Below are 21105 nucleotides of genomic sequence, written 5' to 3'. Positions count from 1 at the left end.
GTGATTGCTTGCTGACAATTCACACGAGGAGTAACTTATGTGAAATAGGATTTGAACCCAACTCCTCAGACTGCAGAAGCAGGGCTCTTTCCGTTGTACCACCCTGCCTCTGTGGTTAGAAGGGGCCTTAGAGAAAATGTAGAAATGAGCCAAGAGAACTAGTTAGCTCACCATCCATGGCTCAGCAGGGAGTGCATGAAGGAATCCAAAGTCTTATGGAGGTAATAAAGTGCTGTCACTTAGCACAGGAGTGACCACTTTGGTCTTTAGCCTCCTCATCTATGAAAGGACACCCACCTCCAAGTCCCTTCCAGGGTAAATCTAGATGATCCCGTATGGAATCAGGACAAGAGTCAACTCCTGGCTCACACACGTACTGTCGTATGAACTTGACTTCAAATGCAAGGAAAGTCCTTTGTAACTCTTAAAGCAACACAGAAATGTGATTTGTCTCATCTGATACTCGATGTGTAGTGCAATTATTGTCCTCATTATACAGATGAAGAAACAGGCCCAGATAAAGTGACTTGTCTAAGGTCACACACCTAGTAGGGCAGCTAGGAGTACTACAGTAGGTAGAGTGCTGGACCTAGAGTCAGGAAGACTTCACTCCATTTGCCTCAGTCTCAGCATCTGTAAACAGAGCTAGAAAAGGAAATGGCAAACCACTCCAGTATCTTTGCCAAGAAAACCCCAAATGAGGTCACAAAGAGTCAGACATGACTGAAAAGGACTGAACAACAATAACGCACATCTTCTAAGCAGGAAAGCTGGAACTCAGATACAGGTCTTCTGACTCCAAGTCCAGAAACTCCAGGCTGCTTCCTCTTTAAGATGTGAACACTGCAATGTTGTGAGGAGCTGTTCAGGCAGCTGGGTGATGAATGAATGAGTTCTGGACTTAAGAGTCAGGAAGACCAGAGTTTCAATTCTGCCTCTGACACTGAATAGCTCTATCACTCTAAGCAAGTCATTTCACTTCTCTCTGGCTCAGTATATAACAGCACTGACTTCCAAGGCCTGTTGTACGGACCAAATGAGCTGATCTATATGTAAAGTACTCTGCTCATCTTAAAGCATAATATAAATGTTTGTTACTATTGTTATTATTACTACTACTCATATTATTTTATAAAAGTGTATATCACAAATCACAAGCAACCTACCTTGGCATTCTTCCTTTTCAAGTTTTTCAATTTCTGGACTTCTGAAAGCTACACACAAGATAAAACACATTTACATTCAACATTCAGAACTAGAAATGTCTACTTTTATTGTTATTTTAACATGGAACACATGTATGCACGAGGAACATGGCAGTGCTGGTTTCTCATAGGCCACAGGCATGTCTGAATGGCAGGGATAGTCTAGCCCCTGGTCTAAAGACCAAGATAAAATAATTATGTATTTCAACAACTCATATTCAGAAATGGTGGTTTCACATCAATAAAACTTACAATTTTAATAAGCTGTTCCTTAAAAATAGAATAAAAACTGTCGACTGCTTTCTGGCAAATTATAGATTCCACTTGCTGCCTGTAAGGACAAGAAAGAGGAATTTAGATATTTACTCACCATCAGATATATGTTGATATAACTCTCCAGTTTAAGTTATCCTCTTTACAGGAACAATAAATGTGTATTTTAGATTGATCAGGGATCCTTTCTATTGGTTTTACATAAATAAATGGTGAACTGAATATATGTGTGTGTGTGTGTGTGTGTGTGTGTGTGTGTGTGTGTGTGTGTGTGTGTGTGTGTGTATATTCAAAACTGTGGAGTTGGTCTTCGTGACTTTTCTTGCATCCAGTGATGATGGGAAGCCCATTGTTTTTTCAGGTTCTAGTGCCATGTAACTAATAACTTGGGTCTTTCCTAGTGTGTTAGCTAATAAAATAATTTTCAGAAGAGTCTGAAAAACTATTCCTTCTTGGACAAATTTTGTCAGATGATAAAATGCCCTCAACTCCAAAACACTAATGCCTAGAGATAGATTATCAAACTCTTCTTTAGTGAAAGAAACACTGAGTGCGAGTCTTACAAATTGTAAGCAGTCAACAAGTTTCTGTTGATTAGTTTCTATTTCTTGAATTCTTGGAGGAGGTAAACACTTTAATGGATAATCTGTCATTACAACTAATATTAGCTCAACATCAATGGTTCAGTAGAACTTTCTCAACATAAAAGAAACTCATGGTCTTAAAGTAATAAAGGAACCTAGGGAAAAAATAGTAAAGTATCAAATCTTTTAACTTGTTCTGAATCATCAATTTCTAAAATTAACACAGGATCATATATTGAATTTAATAACACATAGTAACAGATAAAGTCAAAAGCCAGTCCTAGGACAGTTAAGAATAAAATGGCATTACTGTCACAATTACCTTTGAATAAAATTCTGTCCCAATCTTCCAAAGTGAGTTAAAGACAAAGATTAAATAGAGTACAATCCCTGCTTCCATGATGCTTTTAAGTTGTGCTTCTAAGTATATGAGAGTAGAAGAGGTAGGAGTAGATGACATCACCAAGTGTGTAAAAAGACTCCAGAGGCTAAAACCCAAATGTTGCAAAAAGCATGAAAACAGACTGGTTTTACATGTTAAGAATCTGAATCCTAGCCTGGGGGCTGGACTCTTACTTCTCTACTTTTACTGACTCCTGACCGCATCTCACTCTCTTCATTAGCTTTTTCAAATATTCTGCTACTGGCTAACAGCCATCAAAGGAGAAAGAGCAGTTTTCAGTCTGGATATTCTCTCCTTCAGAGAAGTCACTTCACACAAGTTCTCCTCCTCTTAATCCACTCCTCCAATGGCTCCTAGCTAGCTTCCCATTTCCATGAAGTGGGTATTTACCCCAGCCTTCCTCTCTCTCTCTCTCTAATTTTCTCCTTTGAAGATCCCATGTACTCCAATGGCTTTCACTATCACTGCTGACAGTGATGACCATCTTTCTGATGACTCCCATGCTCAGGATCCTCTCCAGACCACATGACTCAGAGATGACTCAGTCTGCACTAAGAAAAAGGGGCACTTGATCAGATGGGAGGTCCTCCTCAAAAAACAGTATCACTACACATTTTCTGTTCCTCCCTCATCTCAGATGAAAAATAATCACTATTCCTCAATAAAGGTTTAATCCCCCTACTTGTACCCTTGATGCTATCCCCCTGAGGACTCCAAACTCTCTTCCTCTTTTATGCATCTGCAACCTCTCCCCCTTCACTGATTCTTTCTCATCTACCTTTGTTTTGTTTTTTACATTTCCAGGATTTTTTTTATTTACCTATTTCTCCTCTAATTTTAATTTGTGTCTCCTCTTTCATTTTGTTGGCTTTCTAATTTTTTAAAACACATTCAGTTCAATCCTCTCTTTTTCTATTTTCTTAATAGAAACTATTTATGTATGTATGTACATATATATATATATATATATATATACACACACACACACACACACACACAATGTGTGTTAATTTTCCCCCAAGAACTAGTTTAGCTACATCCTAAAAATTCTGGTGTTGCTTCATCATTGTAATTTTTCTTTCACAGAAGTAATAATCATTTCTATGATTTGTTCGTTGACCCACTGATTATTGAAGATTTCATCGTTAAGTCTCCATCTGGGTCTCCCATGATCTGTACAATTCTAACTACTGTCCTGTGTCTCCTCTCCCATCAGGGCAAAATTTTTTGAAAAAGTCCTAACTACGTCACCAGGGTCTCTCCTCAAACTTCCTATACCATAATCTTGTTTCCTTCAGAGAATCAGTGGGAAGGGACCTCAGTGGACCCTTACTGTGTCCCCCTCAAGTGGGACCTTATTCTGGCCCTCTCTGCCCAATCACCATGACTACTGAAATTGCTCTTTCAAAGGCCCTTTTGGATTTGACATACTCAATTCTTCCTTGACTTCTGCACCATTTGACACCGTTAGCCAACCTTGTTATGAAGAGGCTTTCTTCTCTTGGCTTCAGGGATAACCTGGTCTCCCAGTTCTCATATCTCTTCAAGCACTTCCCCTTCTTCATCGCCTTTGATGATTCTTCTTCATACTCTTCTCCAGCCTAAAAGGTGGGTGTTTACTAAGGTTCTGTCCCCAGTCCTTTTCTTCTCTCTACACACTCTTCTTTGGTGATGCTATCTCCTCCTACATCTTCCACTATCACATATTTAGAAGCACAACTTATTCTTACTATTATAACTTCTTATTGAAGACAATATCACTGTTATTGTGGAGAAGGAAAAAAAGTCCGACTTACTTGTACTCTAACAGAGCATCCTCAAATGCAGATAAAACAATATGTGACTTTGCTGTATCTCTGGCAGACCTTTTCTTCTTCTCTGGAGACCAAATATACAGAGTCTGAGAGATCACTAAGACATAAAAAAGCATGACAGTACTCCTTCTAAGTTAAAAAAAAAAAAAGAAAGAAACAGACATGACACTCTTCTCATGACATGCATAACACTGGATTTGGAGTCAAAAGCCTAGAGGTTGAATGCCAGTTCTGCTCCTCATGACTTGTGTGATTTGGACTACATGACAGATAAGCTCCTTTCTAGCTCTAAATCCCATTAACCACATATATATTAATCTAAACCATGGCGCCTCAGAACCATGTGTCCTTCATCTTTGTCCTAAATACTTGCTACTTTGCTCTTGCTTTATTGTAACACCATACCATCTTCTGAGCTTTAGTCTTTCTTCCAGTTTGGTGTGTGTATATATACACACCTATGTGTGTATTTTTGCATATTTATGTTTTTAAAATTCTGATAACACTGGGCCAAGAATGGGATATCCATAATGCTCCCCTTTGTAATTCATTCCATATTTTAAACCCTAGGTTAATTCTAGAATCAGTCAACAAACATTTATTAAGCACTTACTATGTGTAAGGCACTGTTGTCAAGCCCTGGGGCTATAAAGACAAAAGTGAAACCAATCCTCGCCCACAAGGACTAGGATCTAGAAAGAATATAAGCAGAGAAGAGTCCCATTTTCAAAAAGCTCAAGAATGCAAACCACTGGGGAAAGGCTCCTCTAATGAATAAAAACTATTAGGAAAATTGAAAGGCAATTTGGCAGAAATAAAGTTTAAACTACCACCATACGCTTAGCACAAAAAGTTCCACGTGATACAGATCCTAAATATGAAAGATCACATTATTAAAAAAAAAAACCCAGCCACTTTTTGTACCTACAGCAAAGGAGGAGCATCCCTAACCAATTAAGCAACAGATATTATAAAAGATAGTAGAGACTACTTCAATTACATAAAAATAAAACGCTTTTACACAAAATCAAAACAGCTTGACTAGGAGAGTAAGAAAAAAATTCATATAAAATATCTCTGATAAAACTCTGATGTTTGTGATATATAAGAAATTGTCACAAATATGCCATTTCCTAATACATCAGTGGTCACCAGATATGAACAGTTTTCAGGAAAAAAATCAAATGTTCAACCATAAACAAGTCTGATCCAAATCACTTGATAAAAGAAATGTAAATAAAACCAACTCTCAAGTTTTACTTCATACCCATTAAAGATGATTAAAAAAATGGAAATGCTCAATGTTGAAGGGGCTAAAGGTATACTACTACACTGTTGGTGGTCTTGTGAACTGGTCCAATCATACTGGCAATTAATTTGTAATTAGGTGAGAAAATTTACTGAATTGTACCCCTTGACCCAAAGATGTTATTTGCATATCCCCCAAGGAGGGCAAGAGCAAAAAGGTCCTACTTACATCATTTTTTTTTTTGGTGAGGCAATTGGGATTAAGTGACTTGCCCAGGGTCACACAGCTACTAAGTGTCAAGTGTCTGAGACCACATTTGAACTCAGGTCCTCCTGACTCCAAGGCTGGAGCTCTATCCACTGAGCCACCTAGCTGTCCCTGTTTTTTCTTATTTAAAATAACCTCTAAGATTCTGCCCTGATACATTTATCAGGTGAGAACACACTTAGGTTGTTCACTAGGTGTGAACAAGGCCTGGGGCACTTTCCTATATGAGACAGGCATTCTCTTCAAATTGGCCGAGTTACTTGGTCATACCTTCTGGGATCTGTATAAAACCAAACAACCAGCTAGAATCAGAGAGCAGAGTCTGGTGGAAGAGAGAAGAGAATATTCTAGCTAAACCTACAAGAAAGTATAGATTGGGAGACGGGAAGTCACAGAACCCCAGACCTCTATCTCAGTCCCAGTCTCCCCTTCTAGAATTCCCCACCCCCTTAGGCTGGAGAAGGATGTCATGAATTTGGGAGGGCCAATGAAATTGGACTTTTCATTGGTGTTCTAGCAGCATCCCTGGGACAGGAGTAGCTTCTGGCAGCGCCTTCACCAGGAGCTCAGAGACTGGTTATGATGAAGATTCACGGGTTTACAAGGACACTGCTGAGAAGCTATATATACCTTATAGAAATACCTTAGGGGAATATTTTGAGGAACCCAGCAAAAGTAGTTCCAGGAGCACTGAGTTACCCCTTTGCCATATGTACCTCTATGCATGAGCCCACTTTCCCCTAGACTCTGTGTATTTATGGAAAAGTACATCACAGACCCCGGGAGGATGTTCTGTATGAACTATACCAGCTATACCACCTCAGGAAATACCCTGTTCTAAAAGCTAATTAAATATGACTGATAGCCATGGCAGAAAGTATGCCAGTCATAGAATCGTGAGCTACATTATTAGCCCTGCTACTACAAGGTTTAGCCGGAATACTCTCGTGTCTTCTGCCAGACTCTACTCTCTGATTCTAGCTGGTTCATTGCGGATCTTACTGATCAGTACAAGTGGGAGTTGGGATAGAGGCTTCAGAGCAATCCTGACATATATATAATAACATATTTATAGCAACACTCTGTTGTAACAAAAAAAACTGGAAATAAAAATGAATGCCCATTGAATGGAGAATGGCAAAGCAAACTGGTATAGGAATGTAATGGAAGATTATTACTGTGCAGCAAAGAATCAACTAGAGGCAGTGTCACATAATAGAGAGCTAGCCTTGAAACCCAGGAAGACCTGGGTTCAAGTCCTACCTCAGACGCATCCTGGCTATGGGACCTAATCTCTTCAGGCAGCTCTCTTAACACTACAAAGTTCAGAGGGATCAACTATCATTGGCTGAAAGGAGTTTCTTTATTAAAAGTTCCCTATATCACTGCTCTAGTCCCTGTCTCCAAGAAACCAATTAATCAATCAACAAGAATTTATTTAAGTACTTCTGTGTCAAGCACTGGGCTGTGTTGGGGATATAAACCAAAAATGAAAAGGCCCTGACCTCAAGGAACTTACACATGTATATATAAACAGGATGCTTAATTACCAAGTAGATATAAAGCAACTCTAGGGAGAAGGTACTAACAACTGGGGAACTGGGAAAGGCTTCAGGCAGAAGACTGAAGCTGAGCTGAGTCTTTTGGGGGGGTTGGTTTTTTTTTTTTTTTAGGCAATTGGGGTTAAGTGAATTGCCCAGGGTCACACAGCCAGTAAGTGTCAAGTGTTTGGTCTAAGGCCGAATTTGAACTCAGGTCCTCCTGACTTCAGGGCCGGTGCTCTATCCACTGCACCCACTTAGCTGCTCCTGCTGAGCTGAGTCTTCAGGAGTCTCGGTTCTAAATGCGGAAAAATCTAGAAACAAAATGCTAGAAAGCAAATGAGAATTTCAAAGGACAGAGCCAAAACAGTCTGCCACAGATTCCAAGCATATGTGTCAAGCCTCCTCTAGGATACTTGGAAATCATTTCATTTCAATAGAAAGGGGGGAAAATCCACTGTCCCGTCCCACCTTCTCTCTGAGAACTCTCACAGCACTGCTATCAGCTGGACACAGCTTTGTATTACTGTTTTATCTTTGTGTTGAAACCATGAATTCAGAGAAATATAGAAGGGCCTGTATGAAATAAGTGAGCAAAAAAAGCAGGAGTAAGGGGACTGTGACATACACAGTGACCACAATAATGTAAAACAGCACACTCAGTCCTCGAACACAGATAGGGAAATGTACCCTTGTCCTCTCATAGATAGGTGGAGACCCGTGTGCAGCTGGTACATCATTTGGCTTTGGTTTTATTGTACGGAAGGGCTCAGTTGGAGCAGGAAGAATGTAGTTAAGGGTCAATCACTCTACTCTGAAAACAAAAGGCGATCACAAAACGATTTTTTTAAAGGAAATAATGTAGTCTACCCCCTGTGTCTTACAGATAAGCAGACTTTGGCCTAGGGGAGCTTTATTCAAGGCCTTGCAACTAAGCGTCAGAGCCAAAGCCAGATTCTAGGTTTTCTGATGCCCCATCCAATGCCCCTCTTTTGTTGACAATGACCTAAAAGCCTTGGACTTAAAAAGTCTAGAGCTAGGAAAGAAGGTGAAGCCAGATAAACCAACGGTTAGCAGCAGCAGCAACGGCAGCTCCCTGGGACAAGCTGATGCAGTGGCTAAGTCCAGCATCACCACATCTCCCTCCATGCCGGGCTACAAAGCCCTGCTCTGCTTCTTTGACTTGTGATGTTGCCAACATGCTCGCAGAGCGGCCATTCTCCTGGTTTTGTTGTCATGTAAAAAGACTCTGCCCTTCTTCCCCTTGGATCTTCATGGCTAAAATCAGAGGGAGCTGAGCATGTTGGGTACAATTTTCCTAGACAGCAGGAAGGAATATTCTTAGATGCAACTAACTTAAATCTAAGAACAGTGCCCAAACTGTGCAATCTTTTAAAAATACTTATTAACTCACCATTGATGGGAGTTTATAATTAATGGCAAACATATTTTCACTTAAAATACACAGCCAAAGAATTAAGAGTATGAAAACAGGGCAAGTCTTTCACATACTATATGAAAAAAAACTTAATCTAATTGTTTTTAATTTATTCAATATGTGACCACTCATATATTGTTTTGAGTTTACAAGGTATTTTCTTTATAGAAACTTTGTGAGACAGGGAATACAAGTACTATTAAATCCATTTTATAGATGAGGAAGGTGAGGCTCACTATATCGTCTTTTGACTGAAACAAGGTTTAAAATGAGTATCCTTTTAAGAATTCTCCCCTAAGAAAACATTCTTGGTGAGGAAAGGGGAACATAGGGGAGAGGGGTTTACAGGCCTGCTCAGGAACTTTGGCAGAAGCACAGAGTTCATGCCATCCAATCCCCTCATTTCACAGATGAGGAGGCTGAGACCCACAGGGGTTAAATGATTTGCCCAGAGAGTAAATGGCAATACAGTCTGGTTCCAAATCTAGGGTTCATCATAAAAGTCACTATTAGGGATGGGGAGGTGGGGCAGAACCACAGAGTATCAGCTCAGCGTTATCACCCGGGTCATCTTCTCCCTTCAGGAAAAGGAAAAGTAGTTCCTTGGAAAGCGTCTCAGTCTTACAGTTATTAGCACAAGGGACAGAGGGAGGTTTCATCCCCTGGAAGCTTCCTATCCCAATGAAACCAGAGGTCCAGGCCTTATCCATAAATAAAATATTTACATTTATTTCCCAGAATGGAATTCCCAAATCACAACAGTAAAATCACAACAGTCATTATTTGTTACCTGAGTTTAATGGCTGACTCTGAGGTTTCTCCCTCTTTCTGCGAGAGGTTCGTCTCTTCCGAGGAGCCTTCTATAAAGAACACAACTTGAGAAACGGATGCAATCAATGAAAAACATACTGAGAAGTTCAAAAAAGGCAATGAAGCAAGTAGAGAGAATATGAGACATTCTCCCACACTTATTCTAGCGTGAGACGAGGACTCACAAAAACTAAAAGATATTTTGACATCGTGATAAGTGATGTTTTAACTGATTTGTCTTTTGTGTGTGATGGTCAGGAACACATTTCTCAATTCTTCTTACTCTCATTCTACCCTCTGATACTAATAAACCTGACCAGTTTTCAATTAAATTTCTTAAAATATAACATCCAGGGTTTTGTGTCTTTTTATGATTTTCAGTGAATCCAATGATTATCTCAACCTGTTTTCTATGTCAGTTGCTTTTGATAGCATGTACCTTACATTTTCTTTTATTTCTTAATCTTTTGATTATGTTCTAATGTATCTCATGGTCTGACACAGTCACTGAGTTCTGTATGGTCTATTTAGCCCACTACTTGGGTAAGTCTTACCACTTTCTCTTCTAAACTGTTTATTCTCAGATTCTTTCCTCCAGAGCTTTTATTCATTTATTAATCTCTTGATTCATTTCTTCCATATATTCATGTAGTTCTTATGGAAAATCCATTTTCTTCCTTTGAGTCTCTTCTTACAGTTCCTGTAAAATTACTCTGTTCTTCTAAGTTAAGTTTTTAGGTATTGCTGGATCTGTAGTAATTCTTTGCAGTCGTCAGTATCTTCTGGTTACTCATGTCTCCACCCTTAGCTCCTCAGTCAGAATTATGTGCCAGGGCCAGGCTCCACCTGTTGCTCTTTCGGGTGGGGTGATTGGCCCTGCTTGGTCTCAACCACGGTCACCAAGGTGCCACCCCTGACCTCTACTTCCTGGGGTGTGTCTATATTAAGAATACAAATAGGCTTTAAGCCCTCTGTGGCACTTTGGGACAGAGTGCCACAGATCTCAGAGCCCCCGGGCCTTGCAAGTCCCAGTCTACGACTGCCACACCCAGAAGGCCACTTCTGGTACCAGCTGACTGATTCCAAGGCTCACACTTTGGGTTTCCCACCACTCAAGGGTTTCTCGTAGTGGTCTGCTATTCCTGCCTCTCGATACAGAGCCTTGCTGGCTACAGCCATATCTGATCTTACTGGGGACACTCCTGTCTTATTTGACTTCACTATCACTGTCTTTTCTGACATCTTCATTTTTACTACCTGGAGAAACGCTGGCTTTTTCTGCATTTCTGGGGTGGAAAAAGTTTCTCACTGGCATTCTTGATAACTATCTAGCCTGGCGCATACTTCCAGTTTTTGCTGGAGGTATGGGAGGTGGGTCAGCTCCCTCCCTTCCAGCAGCCATCTTTTCCATAACTTACACTTGAATAAAGGGAGACAATACAGAGAGGAGTGATGGCCAAAGACTGAACAATCTCTTACCGCTTCACTCTCGGTGACAAGTGATGTTTTCTCAGCGACATGGAAGAGCTCATTAGAAGACACTGGTTCTGCAGATTTCTCTGGAAGGTTTGCAGAAGCTACAGTCGGGGAAACTTTAATTCTCTCCTTTCTCATCCTCTTTACCACACATGTTATTCTGCCTGAAATGCTTTCTGAATCAGTATCATCAGCTATTGGCTTGGATTTCCTCGATGCCTACATAAAAATCAATAGCAGCACTGCACACAAACATTTGTAATTTTAAATAAAATCACTAAAAACTCAACTTTCTAAGAAGCTGGCGATGCATACCAATGGTTACACGTGAGCTCTACACAGTTGTTACCAACAGTTCAATGTGACCTCATAGGCCCTGACCCAGTTTTCAGAGCTTATTTTTTAGTCCCTTATGAGGGCTGCTAACACATAAGCAGTTTGGCAGGTCCAGACTCTGCTCCTTACTAGCTGCAACACCTTGGGAAAGTCAGTTAACCTCTGCCTCCATTTCCTCTTCTGCAAAATGGAAATAATAACATCTATGCAGACTGAGCTAGGGGAATCAAATGAGACAGTAGCTGTAAAGCATCTTGTTAATCAAATGCTATCTAAATACAAGATTATTGTTAAATAAAAAACTGCATTTCAATATGTAGCAGCCCAATATTCCCTTTTCCAAAGAAACACTCTTTTATGTCCCAAGTGCAAATTCCTTTTCACCACAAAGCTGCAGCTATCAAACCAGGTCTTCATCTACAGCCACCGTCTAAACAGAATCTGAAACACACAAGGCTGGCAGACACCCTCACTTACCTTTTTTGCTCTCCCTATTACAGAGCCCTCCTCTTCCTCGGGCTGATTTTCAGTCACTTCCGCGCTGCACCAAAAACAAGCAATGCAAACTGTAAGCCAGAAACCTTTTTATCCACGTAGTTTTTCTGCGTGACGCTGAGACACCGAGACGCTGCACGTAAATACTGTAATACTTTCTGAAGTCAGACTAATTAGGGGAAGATGTCAGTGACGAAGGATGAAATCTTTCGCATTCATGACATGGGCACTCCCTCCACCAACGCAGATTGGGACCCTGCTGAATTGCCTTCCTAGGCGGTCTTCACGAGTTGCTGTGGTTCACAAGCACAAACATCCCTTGTTGGCTAACCCAGTGATAAGCCTCCTCTGAACGCTGGAGACGCACACACAGTCCCTCACTGGGCACGGGCTCACACCTCTCCGACCTTAACATGGGAGCACGTGTCTTATCCACCAAAGGAATTCTCCTTCAATAGAAAAGGAATATGCTGTGCCTTTTTCCAAAGAACAAAAAGAATTCAAAAAAATTAATGATTAATCCAACCACGGGAGAAAAGGGTTTGGGAGTCAGAGGCATTAGCTTCTCATCCCCGTTCTACCTCTCGCCTGTGTGACTTCAGATACACTGCGGGCCTCCGTGGGCCTCAACTGATTTAATTATACAATGAGGAGGCTGAACTAGATTCCATCCAGTCCTAAATCTGAGATCATATGCCAGATGTTGTTAGAACTAGATAAATTTTCTCTCTAAAAGGCAAGTCCCCTTGGTCCTTGCCTTGACATGAAAAAAAAAATCATGATTTTGAATTTCATGAATTCTCATGGAATAGGGACTACAGACTTTTGCCTTAATATTACTCATTGTAAGTAGTAAATATTAGCAGCAAGATTTCCATAGAATACTAGAACAACTCTTCTCTAGAACCTGAAGCAGCAGAAATGCTGATTCTATGTCCGTCTTTAGCTAATAAGCAAGCATTCCAACTGGTCAATGCTTAGTCTAATTCTGAAACACCTAAGTCAGTCAACCTTTCTAACATCCCGTTACGATACTTTCTGAGCCCTGTGAGTTCCCAGGAGCAGGGTGTTGCCACTGAAGCCCCAGCTCCAGCAGGTCTGACCATATTGGAAAGGCTTCAAGGACAGAAGAGGATGCATTGAGGAAAAAACAGAGCAAAGCATCATCTATGAAAGTCATCCTCGGATGGTCACACCAAAAAGGTGCTAGGATGTCTTCAACCATGGTCCAAGGGCTGGACTACATCAGGAAGTACAGGGAAGGCCGGCAACAGAAAGCTGAGGACTAGGTAATGACATCTCTGGCTCGGAAGACCCAGGAAACACGTCAAGATACAAAACAGACCTTAGTACCACACGGTCCCCATCACCAGCAATGCTGGCAATCGGCAGACGAGGATGCCTTGAATCCCAAAGTTTTATTTTATTTTTAACACTTCTTAGGACAAGTTCTGGTGATGGTTTTCATATAGCATCAGTGATTTCACTGATATGTGGAATGAGCAGTGAGGAACTTCCAGCAGATTATCCTTATCAGATCAGCATCTTCTCCAAAAATTAACCATCTTAGAGAGAAGCCTGGGGCACTGAGAAGTGACCACTTGCCTAAGGTCACACAACCAGGTATCAAAGGCGGGACCTGAACCCAGGTTTTCCTGATTCTAAGGCTACCTCTCAACCTACTAAGCCACAAAGACAGTTAACATCAAAAAAATGCCGAAAGGAAATTCAGCATAATTTCAAATGAAGTTATGTAGACTAAACCTCAGATTTAAACTTAATACTAAATTCCTCTACCTCCATGTTTCTGGAATACTCTGCAACAAATTAACATAAAAAATTAAGTTTTCAATTCACAATTTTTCTGATGGGAGAAAAAGAAATCAGGCTCTGAATTACGTTAAAGGAGTCTGAAAGTTTTGCAAATTACTAACTCTAAGAAGCAAGTTCCTACTTTAGTCCTATTTTAGACCTATTGGTTTAGGGAAGTCCCAAGAAGGAAATTCCCTCCACCAATGCCAATGGGCTGCTTTGCAGTGATATAAGTCTTTGAGTTGACTAGGGCCCTGAGAAGTTAGGGAAGCGACCAATCCAGTGTGACACAGGTAGTATACAGAGGAGATGGGACTGACTTAAGGCCCCTCGTCTGATGCTGCCCTCTATAGGTTTTGATAAGCAATTACTGCAATGAGCTCTTCAGCAATCCCATTAGACACACATAGGCAGCTAACCTCAACGTACCTTGTTCTGGCCTTTTTTCCAGGTGGAGGGGAAACAAATGAAGGAATCAGGGACTCAGCAGGTCTGCAGATTTCCTCCGCTTCTGAATACAAGGCAGTACTATGTAAAGGGGCAGCTATATAAAATATAAGAAAAACAATGCAAAAACCATAGGGTCAAAACAAGAGTCTTACTTCGGAGGGAAGCTTCTGCCTTTTTTTTTCCTCTTTTTTTGGCTAGGCAATGGGGGTAAGTGACTTGCCCAGGGTCACACAGCTAGTAAGTGTCAAGTGTCTGAGGCTGGATTTGAACTCAGGTCCTCCTGACTCCAGGGCCAGTGCTCTATCTACCCTTTTTTTTTTTTAACAGCAAAGAAAACAGCCAAACTATTTTGTCCACATGTGTACTTTGATGTGAATGCTTTCAAAGTTAATGGAAACTCCTGGAAAATGAATAAATGTTTAATGAAAGAATAGCAATGAGGCAGTTTTAATGGTGCTGGGATTCACTTTTTCTTGTACTAGGCAAGTTCCCACATCCTCAACTGCTATCAAGAGATAAGAAAAAGGACACCCACAAAGGATATAAAGTAAAGAAAATTCATTAAATTATATAGATTGGCTTATAGCAACTCTTTTTATAGTGGCAAAGAACTAAAAACTGGGGGTAGGGGTGCCCGTTAATTAGGGAATAACTGAACAAACTGACTAATGAAATATCATTGCCATAAGAAATGACCAAAAGGACAGAGAAATCTGAGAAGCTTTATTTGCACTGATACAGACTAAAGTGAGCAGAGTCAGGAGAACCATTTCTACAGTAACATCATAAAGACACACAACTTTGAAAGACTTGGGAACTCTGGTCAATGCAATAACCAACCATGATTCTAGAGGATCAGTAATGAACTCTACTTACCTCCTGACACAGAAGATGCAAAATAAGACATTTAATTTTGGATATGGCCGATGTAGGAATGTTTTGCTTGACTATATTTATTACAATGGTTTTGTTTTGTATTTTCTTTAATCAATGGGTGTAGGAGAGGGAGAGAAAATATATGCTTTTAATTGGAAAAAAGTTAAAATGTTTAAATGTTTTTTAATTACATAGATTGACAATAGCATGGAACAAATCTTAATCAAGTGAGATATATTTACAAAGTTTTCTTGCAAACCTTCAAGTGCTATGTAATTATTAGCTATTACTATTGTCCTACAGTGCCCTATGGTAGGTCTCCTGCATTTTACTTGAAATAAATACTGAGAGAACTATGTTGGTACAGTTAAAACTGTGCTGACCAAGGATGGACAGATAGCTTTTAGTAAATTCATAGGATCACCTGCTAGGTTGCAGAGGGGTCATCTATTCCATGGCTTCTTAAACTTTTACCACTCTTCGACCCATTCAGCACTTCCTAAATTGTGGGTCGAGGGGTCGCTGAATTCCAGTCTAGTCCCCTTAATTCTGAGAGGAGGAAACTAAGGCTCAGGGGGTTAGGCGACACGTCTAAAGTCATATAGTGACTGAACTGGGCTTCAAAGGGACGTCCTCTGTGTCCAGATCCAGTCCTCTTTCCACTTTCCATGCTATCACCCAGTTCCTCTTGAGGAGCCTCTTGGGCAATTCTAAAATAACTGAACTAAAGTGCCAGCTAGAAGAGGATGAGTCCCAGAAGCCAGACCAGAGCCACTGAGCTCATCTGATCTGCTCCCTGTGCTGATGTGTCCTGCAGCCAGCAGGCCCAGCTTTGTGCTGCATGCCCCACACTGCCCTTCTTCCTGCTGGGCACCTTCACTCCCTAGGGCGTGGGGCTAGGACTTGAAGGGGTACTGCTAGCAGCATACCCCAAGCAGCTGCACTGCACGGGGATGCTGGAGTTGCTTTCCTTTGTAGTCTTCCAAGCCATATTCTTACCAACTGACTGGATATTGAAGACGTTTTGGGTGTCATCAGGAAGTAAGAATTACACGTACTGGGCTTCCTAACCATCCTTGAGCACACAGTGTTCAGGGAGGCTTGTGGGTAAAGGTGTACTTCCGCACAGAAATGAAGAATGAAAAATATGATGAATTTGTAGAGACAGAAAAGAAGAGTTTACTGAACTATCTTCCTGATAAACAATCAATCAATTAACCAGTATTTATTAAGTACCTACTATGTGCCACACTGTGGTAAGGTGGGGATTCAAGTCCAACTACTTAAATAATCCCTACTCACAATAAGCTTTACATTCTAATGGAGGAGATAAGTACATATAAAAATGTTATACAGCAGAAATAAAAAGTTAATAAATACCAACATACAAATTAGTTAAATACAAGGTAGTTTGGGAGTGAAGATACTAACTAGTAGCAGGGAAGGGGAACATCTAAAGGGGAACAGGAGTTAGGAAAGACTTCATGCAGAAGATGATGCCCGACAGTGTGTAAACAGCACTTTTTGTGACATGTCCAATAATTACCAAATGGATAATAAATTGCTCTTTATACTCCTAGGACCTCTTAACTGTAATGGTTAAAAAGTTTGAAAGACAATTTCAGGTAATTTAATCATTTTATTAATAATGCCAGAATGTTAATAAAAGGACCAGTAGCACTCTTGAATGCCGAAGGCAATGAGGCAGACAGGCTCACAGAATCTATGCCCTCTGTAAGAGGGGTGTTCCCCTAGGGTGGTAATCAACTCTGATGGGTTAACAATTAATGAGTGAATATTATAATGAGGGACTGAGAGTATTATCAAGTCAAAGAGAGACTATCCCTATACCAAGACCACCCTCAGCCTTGGGCAATCTAATCAAAGAATTTATCCCCACCCATCCCTGGGTAGAGCATAATGGCTTCCCCACTAGGGCAAGGTCTGAACAAGATTATTATAAAAGTAAATCCAATCTCCTTATCAGTAATGTCCTACCAGAGACTGAACTTTTGAAATGGGGATTTTTCTAAAAAGGCTGGGGAGGGGGGAGGGGGAAGACGGGACACGGACGACTCTGAATCCCCCCAAATCACTGATTAGTAATAATCATTTCTCTTATAACACGTCCGTTTTGCTCCTTAGATAACATATTGCTTATGTTTATAGATTTTTTTTTCATGTGAGACAAGGGGTGAATGCTTTGTTGAAAGAACACGCCCTGTATTCTGGGTGTTGTTCTCATCTTGTTGGTAGAAATGCCATGCCTTCTGTTGAGAAAGATGAGATTTGGCTTATGCCTGAGAGGAAGCTAAGAGAGGGTTTTGCTCTTAATCCACACGCCACCATGAAGTGTTTTGAGCCAATGATTATACAGCTTATCTGGCCCTATGGCTTTCTAGTTTTGAAGAAAAGCTAGAGTTTCTGCTTCTTCTGACCTCATTGTTCTGTCGTTCATTATATGGACAATGCACAGCTTTCTGTTTCTTGTTTGATCCAGTGCATACTTTCATTGTAGCGGATTTCTCAGAGAGGTAAGCAGAAGTTGTCCATACCCTTCTTTGGGGGAAGGAGCCCCCCCCCAATTTATTTACTTCTCAAGCCTCTGTAGTAAAGTTTTGTTTGATTGATTAAAAAAAAAAAAGATGATGCCTGAGACACCTTTTAAAGGATGAGGCCTTTATAAAGTAGAAGTAAGGCAAGAATGCATTCCAGGTATGGGAGACAGCCAGTGTTAAAACACAGAGACCAATGAACATAGTCCATGAGGATGGGAGAGAAGGTCAATTTGGCCAAATCGCAGAGTGTGGAAGGGGGAAGACTGCCCGATGAAACTGGAAAGATAGCTGAGGACAAAGGGCTAGAAGATTAGCTACTATTACATACTTCTAAAACTGCCCAACTTTTCAGGAGTTGGGTCTTAACAGAAATAGGAGGGAAAGGATAGATCAAAAATTAATAATTAGTCATTAGTATAATATTAATTTCTCTCAAGTTCTTATCCTTTGTCTTATCAAAATTCATTCCACAGGTTCACTACACCAGCAGCATTAATCAGGGCATTGCCATATTCTGGAGATCTCATAGGCCCACATAACAGTGTATGGCAGGGTGAGAAACACTAATTACGTATTAAAAGGGCAGAATGTGAACAAGCAATGAAAATCAAGGTGCAGCTACAGGCCTGGGCCTTCTGATCGGCCCAGCCTGAAACTCCTTTAGAATAGATCCTAGCTTCCTACTCCTCTCTCAGCTCCATAGTATTTGGCATTTCCAAGAAACGGTGGCTCCAGACTTAACCTAGTCTTTGGTTTACTGCCAAAGTTCTGTCCTCCTTCACCCAGCAAAAGGCTCTCCCTGAGAAATGCTAACTCTCCTAGTTACCAACATAGCTCACCACAACTATATCCAGCTGGTCCAGAGGACAGCAACAAAGATGGAGAATGGATACTGATGTCTTATCATAATGGTTGTAAAAGCTCAATATTTGTAGCAAAACCACAATTTGCTTTTTCTTTTAAAATAAACACCAAACTCTCTGGGAAAAGAACTGGATGATAGCCAAATAAGTTTCTTTTCTATAGTATTTGAAAAATTCTTCCTGGGCCCAGGTCTCTAGAGGGAACAGATTTGGCTTACAAATGGAAGGAAGCTCCTGGACTAGATAAATAACAGAACTTGGGGATTAATGGTCATTAGGTGGGAGTGGTTGGAGACAGTCAGGGAAATAGAACAAGAAAGGCCATAACTGACAAGAAAATCAAGTTGCAACATCATTCAGTGGATCCCAAGAATCCCTGGGAACAAGGGAAATATAGCAGAACAGCAAGTGGGAGATCCTTGGAAGGCAGTGACCACCTTCTGCCTTTCTTTTTATCCCCAGTGCTTAGCACAGTACCTGGCATAGATAAGCCCTTAACAAATACCTGCTAACTGAAAGAAAAAAAAAAGCTAATACTAATTTAATCTCAGAGGTGTGTTCAGTACTGCTCATCCTAGGTAATTCTGACCCCTTCATTTGAGCAAGAAGTATTCTTTTGTTCACCAGCCAACCAATCCTACCCTTTTTGCCCTACATAGCACTGCACATTGCTGCAAAAAATAAAATTAAAAACTGTGTTGTAAGTAACAAGAACTCTACAATTGTAAAAATGTTCTTACTGATGCCAGAAACCCAGTTTCAACTCACCTAAAAATGAGGAAAATTAATTCAAATAAACAAGCACTTCTCACAGCACAATATTTAGATACAGGCAATGAATGTTTATATTTAAAGACGTTTCTACATCTTAGGCTAGTATCTAGCAGCACACTATGTTTTAAATCATCTTTTTAAAAATTTGCATACTAACCAAAGGAATCACCAAATTCTTCATCTTGCTCAGTTTCTTTCACCTTCCCAATAATTGAGAGATCCAAGTCTTCAGGGAAAGGTAATTTACCAGAAAGATGCCATGGTTTTTTGTTTAGCTAGAAGTGGAAAAAAAGCCAAATAACTGAATTGCTCTGCCACTAAAGATTTAATTGCATTTACTTAATAAGAATACTCTTGCTATTACGGATGCCTTGAAGATGAATCAAAGAGAAATGGATTCTCTTTAACGCACCCTTCTATTTCTACTTATTATAACGACTCATATGGACATAGCCCACATAGGGATCCACCTGAACCCTGTCTTCAATACTGCTATTAATACATTACAAATACATTCCCACTTAATGTAATGGAAATTGCTATGACGTCTTTTTGACCAACTTTATAGTTCAGTTTCTATTGAAACAAACTCCCTAGAAAATTGTCGTCTAAAGCTGTTTTCAGGAAACTAATTCACAACATTTGGTGGAGGTGCACACCCTTCTGTACTCAACACAGCACTTACCACAGTGCTTGGCACAGAGAAAGCATTTAATAAATGTTCACTGGTTTTTAATACCAGCACATACAGGACAAAGATAATAACGTAAAACAAAAACACGAGACTTCAAAGGCAGTTCAATCACCCAATACAGTCACTTCCAAGAAGTATGCTTCATATCCTTTCCTTCTTCTCAGTTTTAGGCTTTCCAAAGGGAAGAGACTCCCAATGTTCTTTTTTTAAAGCACAAGGACTATGCTCACTTCAGCAGTACATATACTAACATTGTAACAAGATACTAAACATGGCCCCTGAGGAAAGATAACATGCAAATTTATGAAGTGTTACATTAAGATCAACACAAGGAACCAATGATTCCAGAGGACTTAATGATGAAGAATGCTCCCCATTTCCTGACAGAATGGTAAATATGTAGGATGAGACACACATTTTTAGACATGGTCAATATGGAATTTTTTTTTGCTTGCCTATGCATAATTAATACAAGGATTTTCTTTCTTTTCTCTTCAGTGAGAGGGAGGTAGATGAGAGAAAATGTTAACTGGGAAAAATTTTTTTTAATTAAAAAAATAAAACATAAGGCTGGCAATATCCCTAATATGATTATCAAGCTCCCCCCGCAAGAGACATTACCGCTCCCCACCAAAAAATTTAATTCTTTCAGCAATATTTCTAAAAGAAAACACATTTTTCCCTTTTTTCATTTAAAATCTCTTTCCCTGTTTGACCTGAGTTTTCCCAGATCTCTTCAACATTCAATTATTCCTACTTAACCAAACTCAGTTACATAATTTAACAGTTGGAAGGACTTGAGTTTGAACAAGAATCCCTTCCAACATATGCAACAACTGTGGCCTCTGCTTGACGAACTCAGGAGATAGAGGACCCATTAATTCCGGAAGCAGCATATTCCTTTTTTGGATGTTATCAAGCCTAAATCTCTAACTTCTACTATCACCCCAAATTCTGCCCTCTGTTGTCCAGGATAGAAGACAATACTCCAGGTGTGACCAAGCCAAAGTACTGCGACTAGGGAAGAATGCAACTCTTCCCCTCCTAAGGGAACTGTCTATATATTTTTCTTCTTTCCTTTCCGTCTAAATAAAACACACAAAAAAACCCCACTAATTTTTTGATTCACTACTGTTCAAATTTTGTTCCTTCCTACTTACAGAGTTTCTTCTAACCAAGCTCTGCAA

The 21105-nt window shown here is 40.2% G+C and overlaps 1 protein-coding gene across 1 annotated transcript in view; it reads right to left on the bottom strand.

Annotated features, from left to right (window-relative positions):
* CENPU (centromere protein U) overlaps positions 1 to 21105 on the bottom strand; it is a 53653-nt gene that overhangs the window by 8592 nt on the left and 23956 nt on the right. Inside the window, exons 3-10 of the mRNA XM_021007672.2 lie at positions 19382 to 19499; positions 14133 to 14247; positions 11874 to 11937; positions 11064 to 11279; positions 9565 to 9634; positions 4262 to 4376; positions 1458 to 1536; positions 1167 to 1214 (exon numbers count right to left, since the gene is read on the bottom strand). Of these exons, the coding sequence (XP_020863331.1) occupies positions 1167 to 1214; positions 1458 to 1536; positions 4262 to 4376; positions 9565 to 9634; positions 11064 to 11279; positions 11874 to 11937; positions 14133 to 14247; positions 19382 to 19499 (825 nt within the window). The remainder of the gene's footprint in view (positions 1 to 1166; positions 1215 to 1457; positions 1537 to 4261; positions 4377 to 9564; positions 9635 to 11063; positions 11280 to 11873; positions 11938 to 14132; positions 14248 to 19381; positions 19500 to 21105) is intronic.

Source organism: Phascolarctos cinereus, unplaced genomic scaffold (assembly GCF_003287225.1).
Source record: "Phascolarctos cinereus isolate Bilbo 61053 unplaced genomic scaffold, phaCin_HiC Scaffold_9;HRSCAF=440, whole genome shotgun sequence".
Classification (NCBI taxonomy): Eukaryota; Metazoa; Chordata; class Mammalia; order Diprotodontia; family Phascolarctidae; genus Phascolarctos; species Phascolarctos cinereus.
This window is presented reverse-complemented; position numbering and strand designations above follow the sequence as displayed.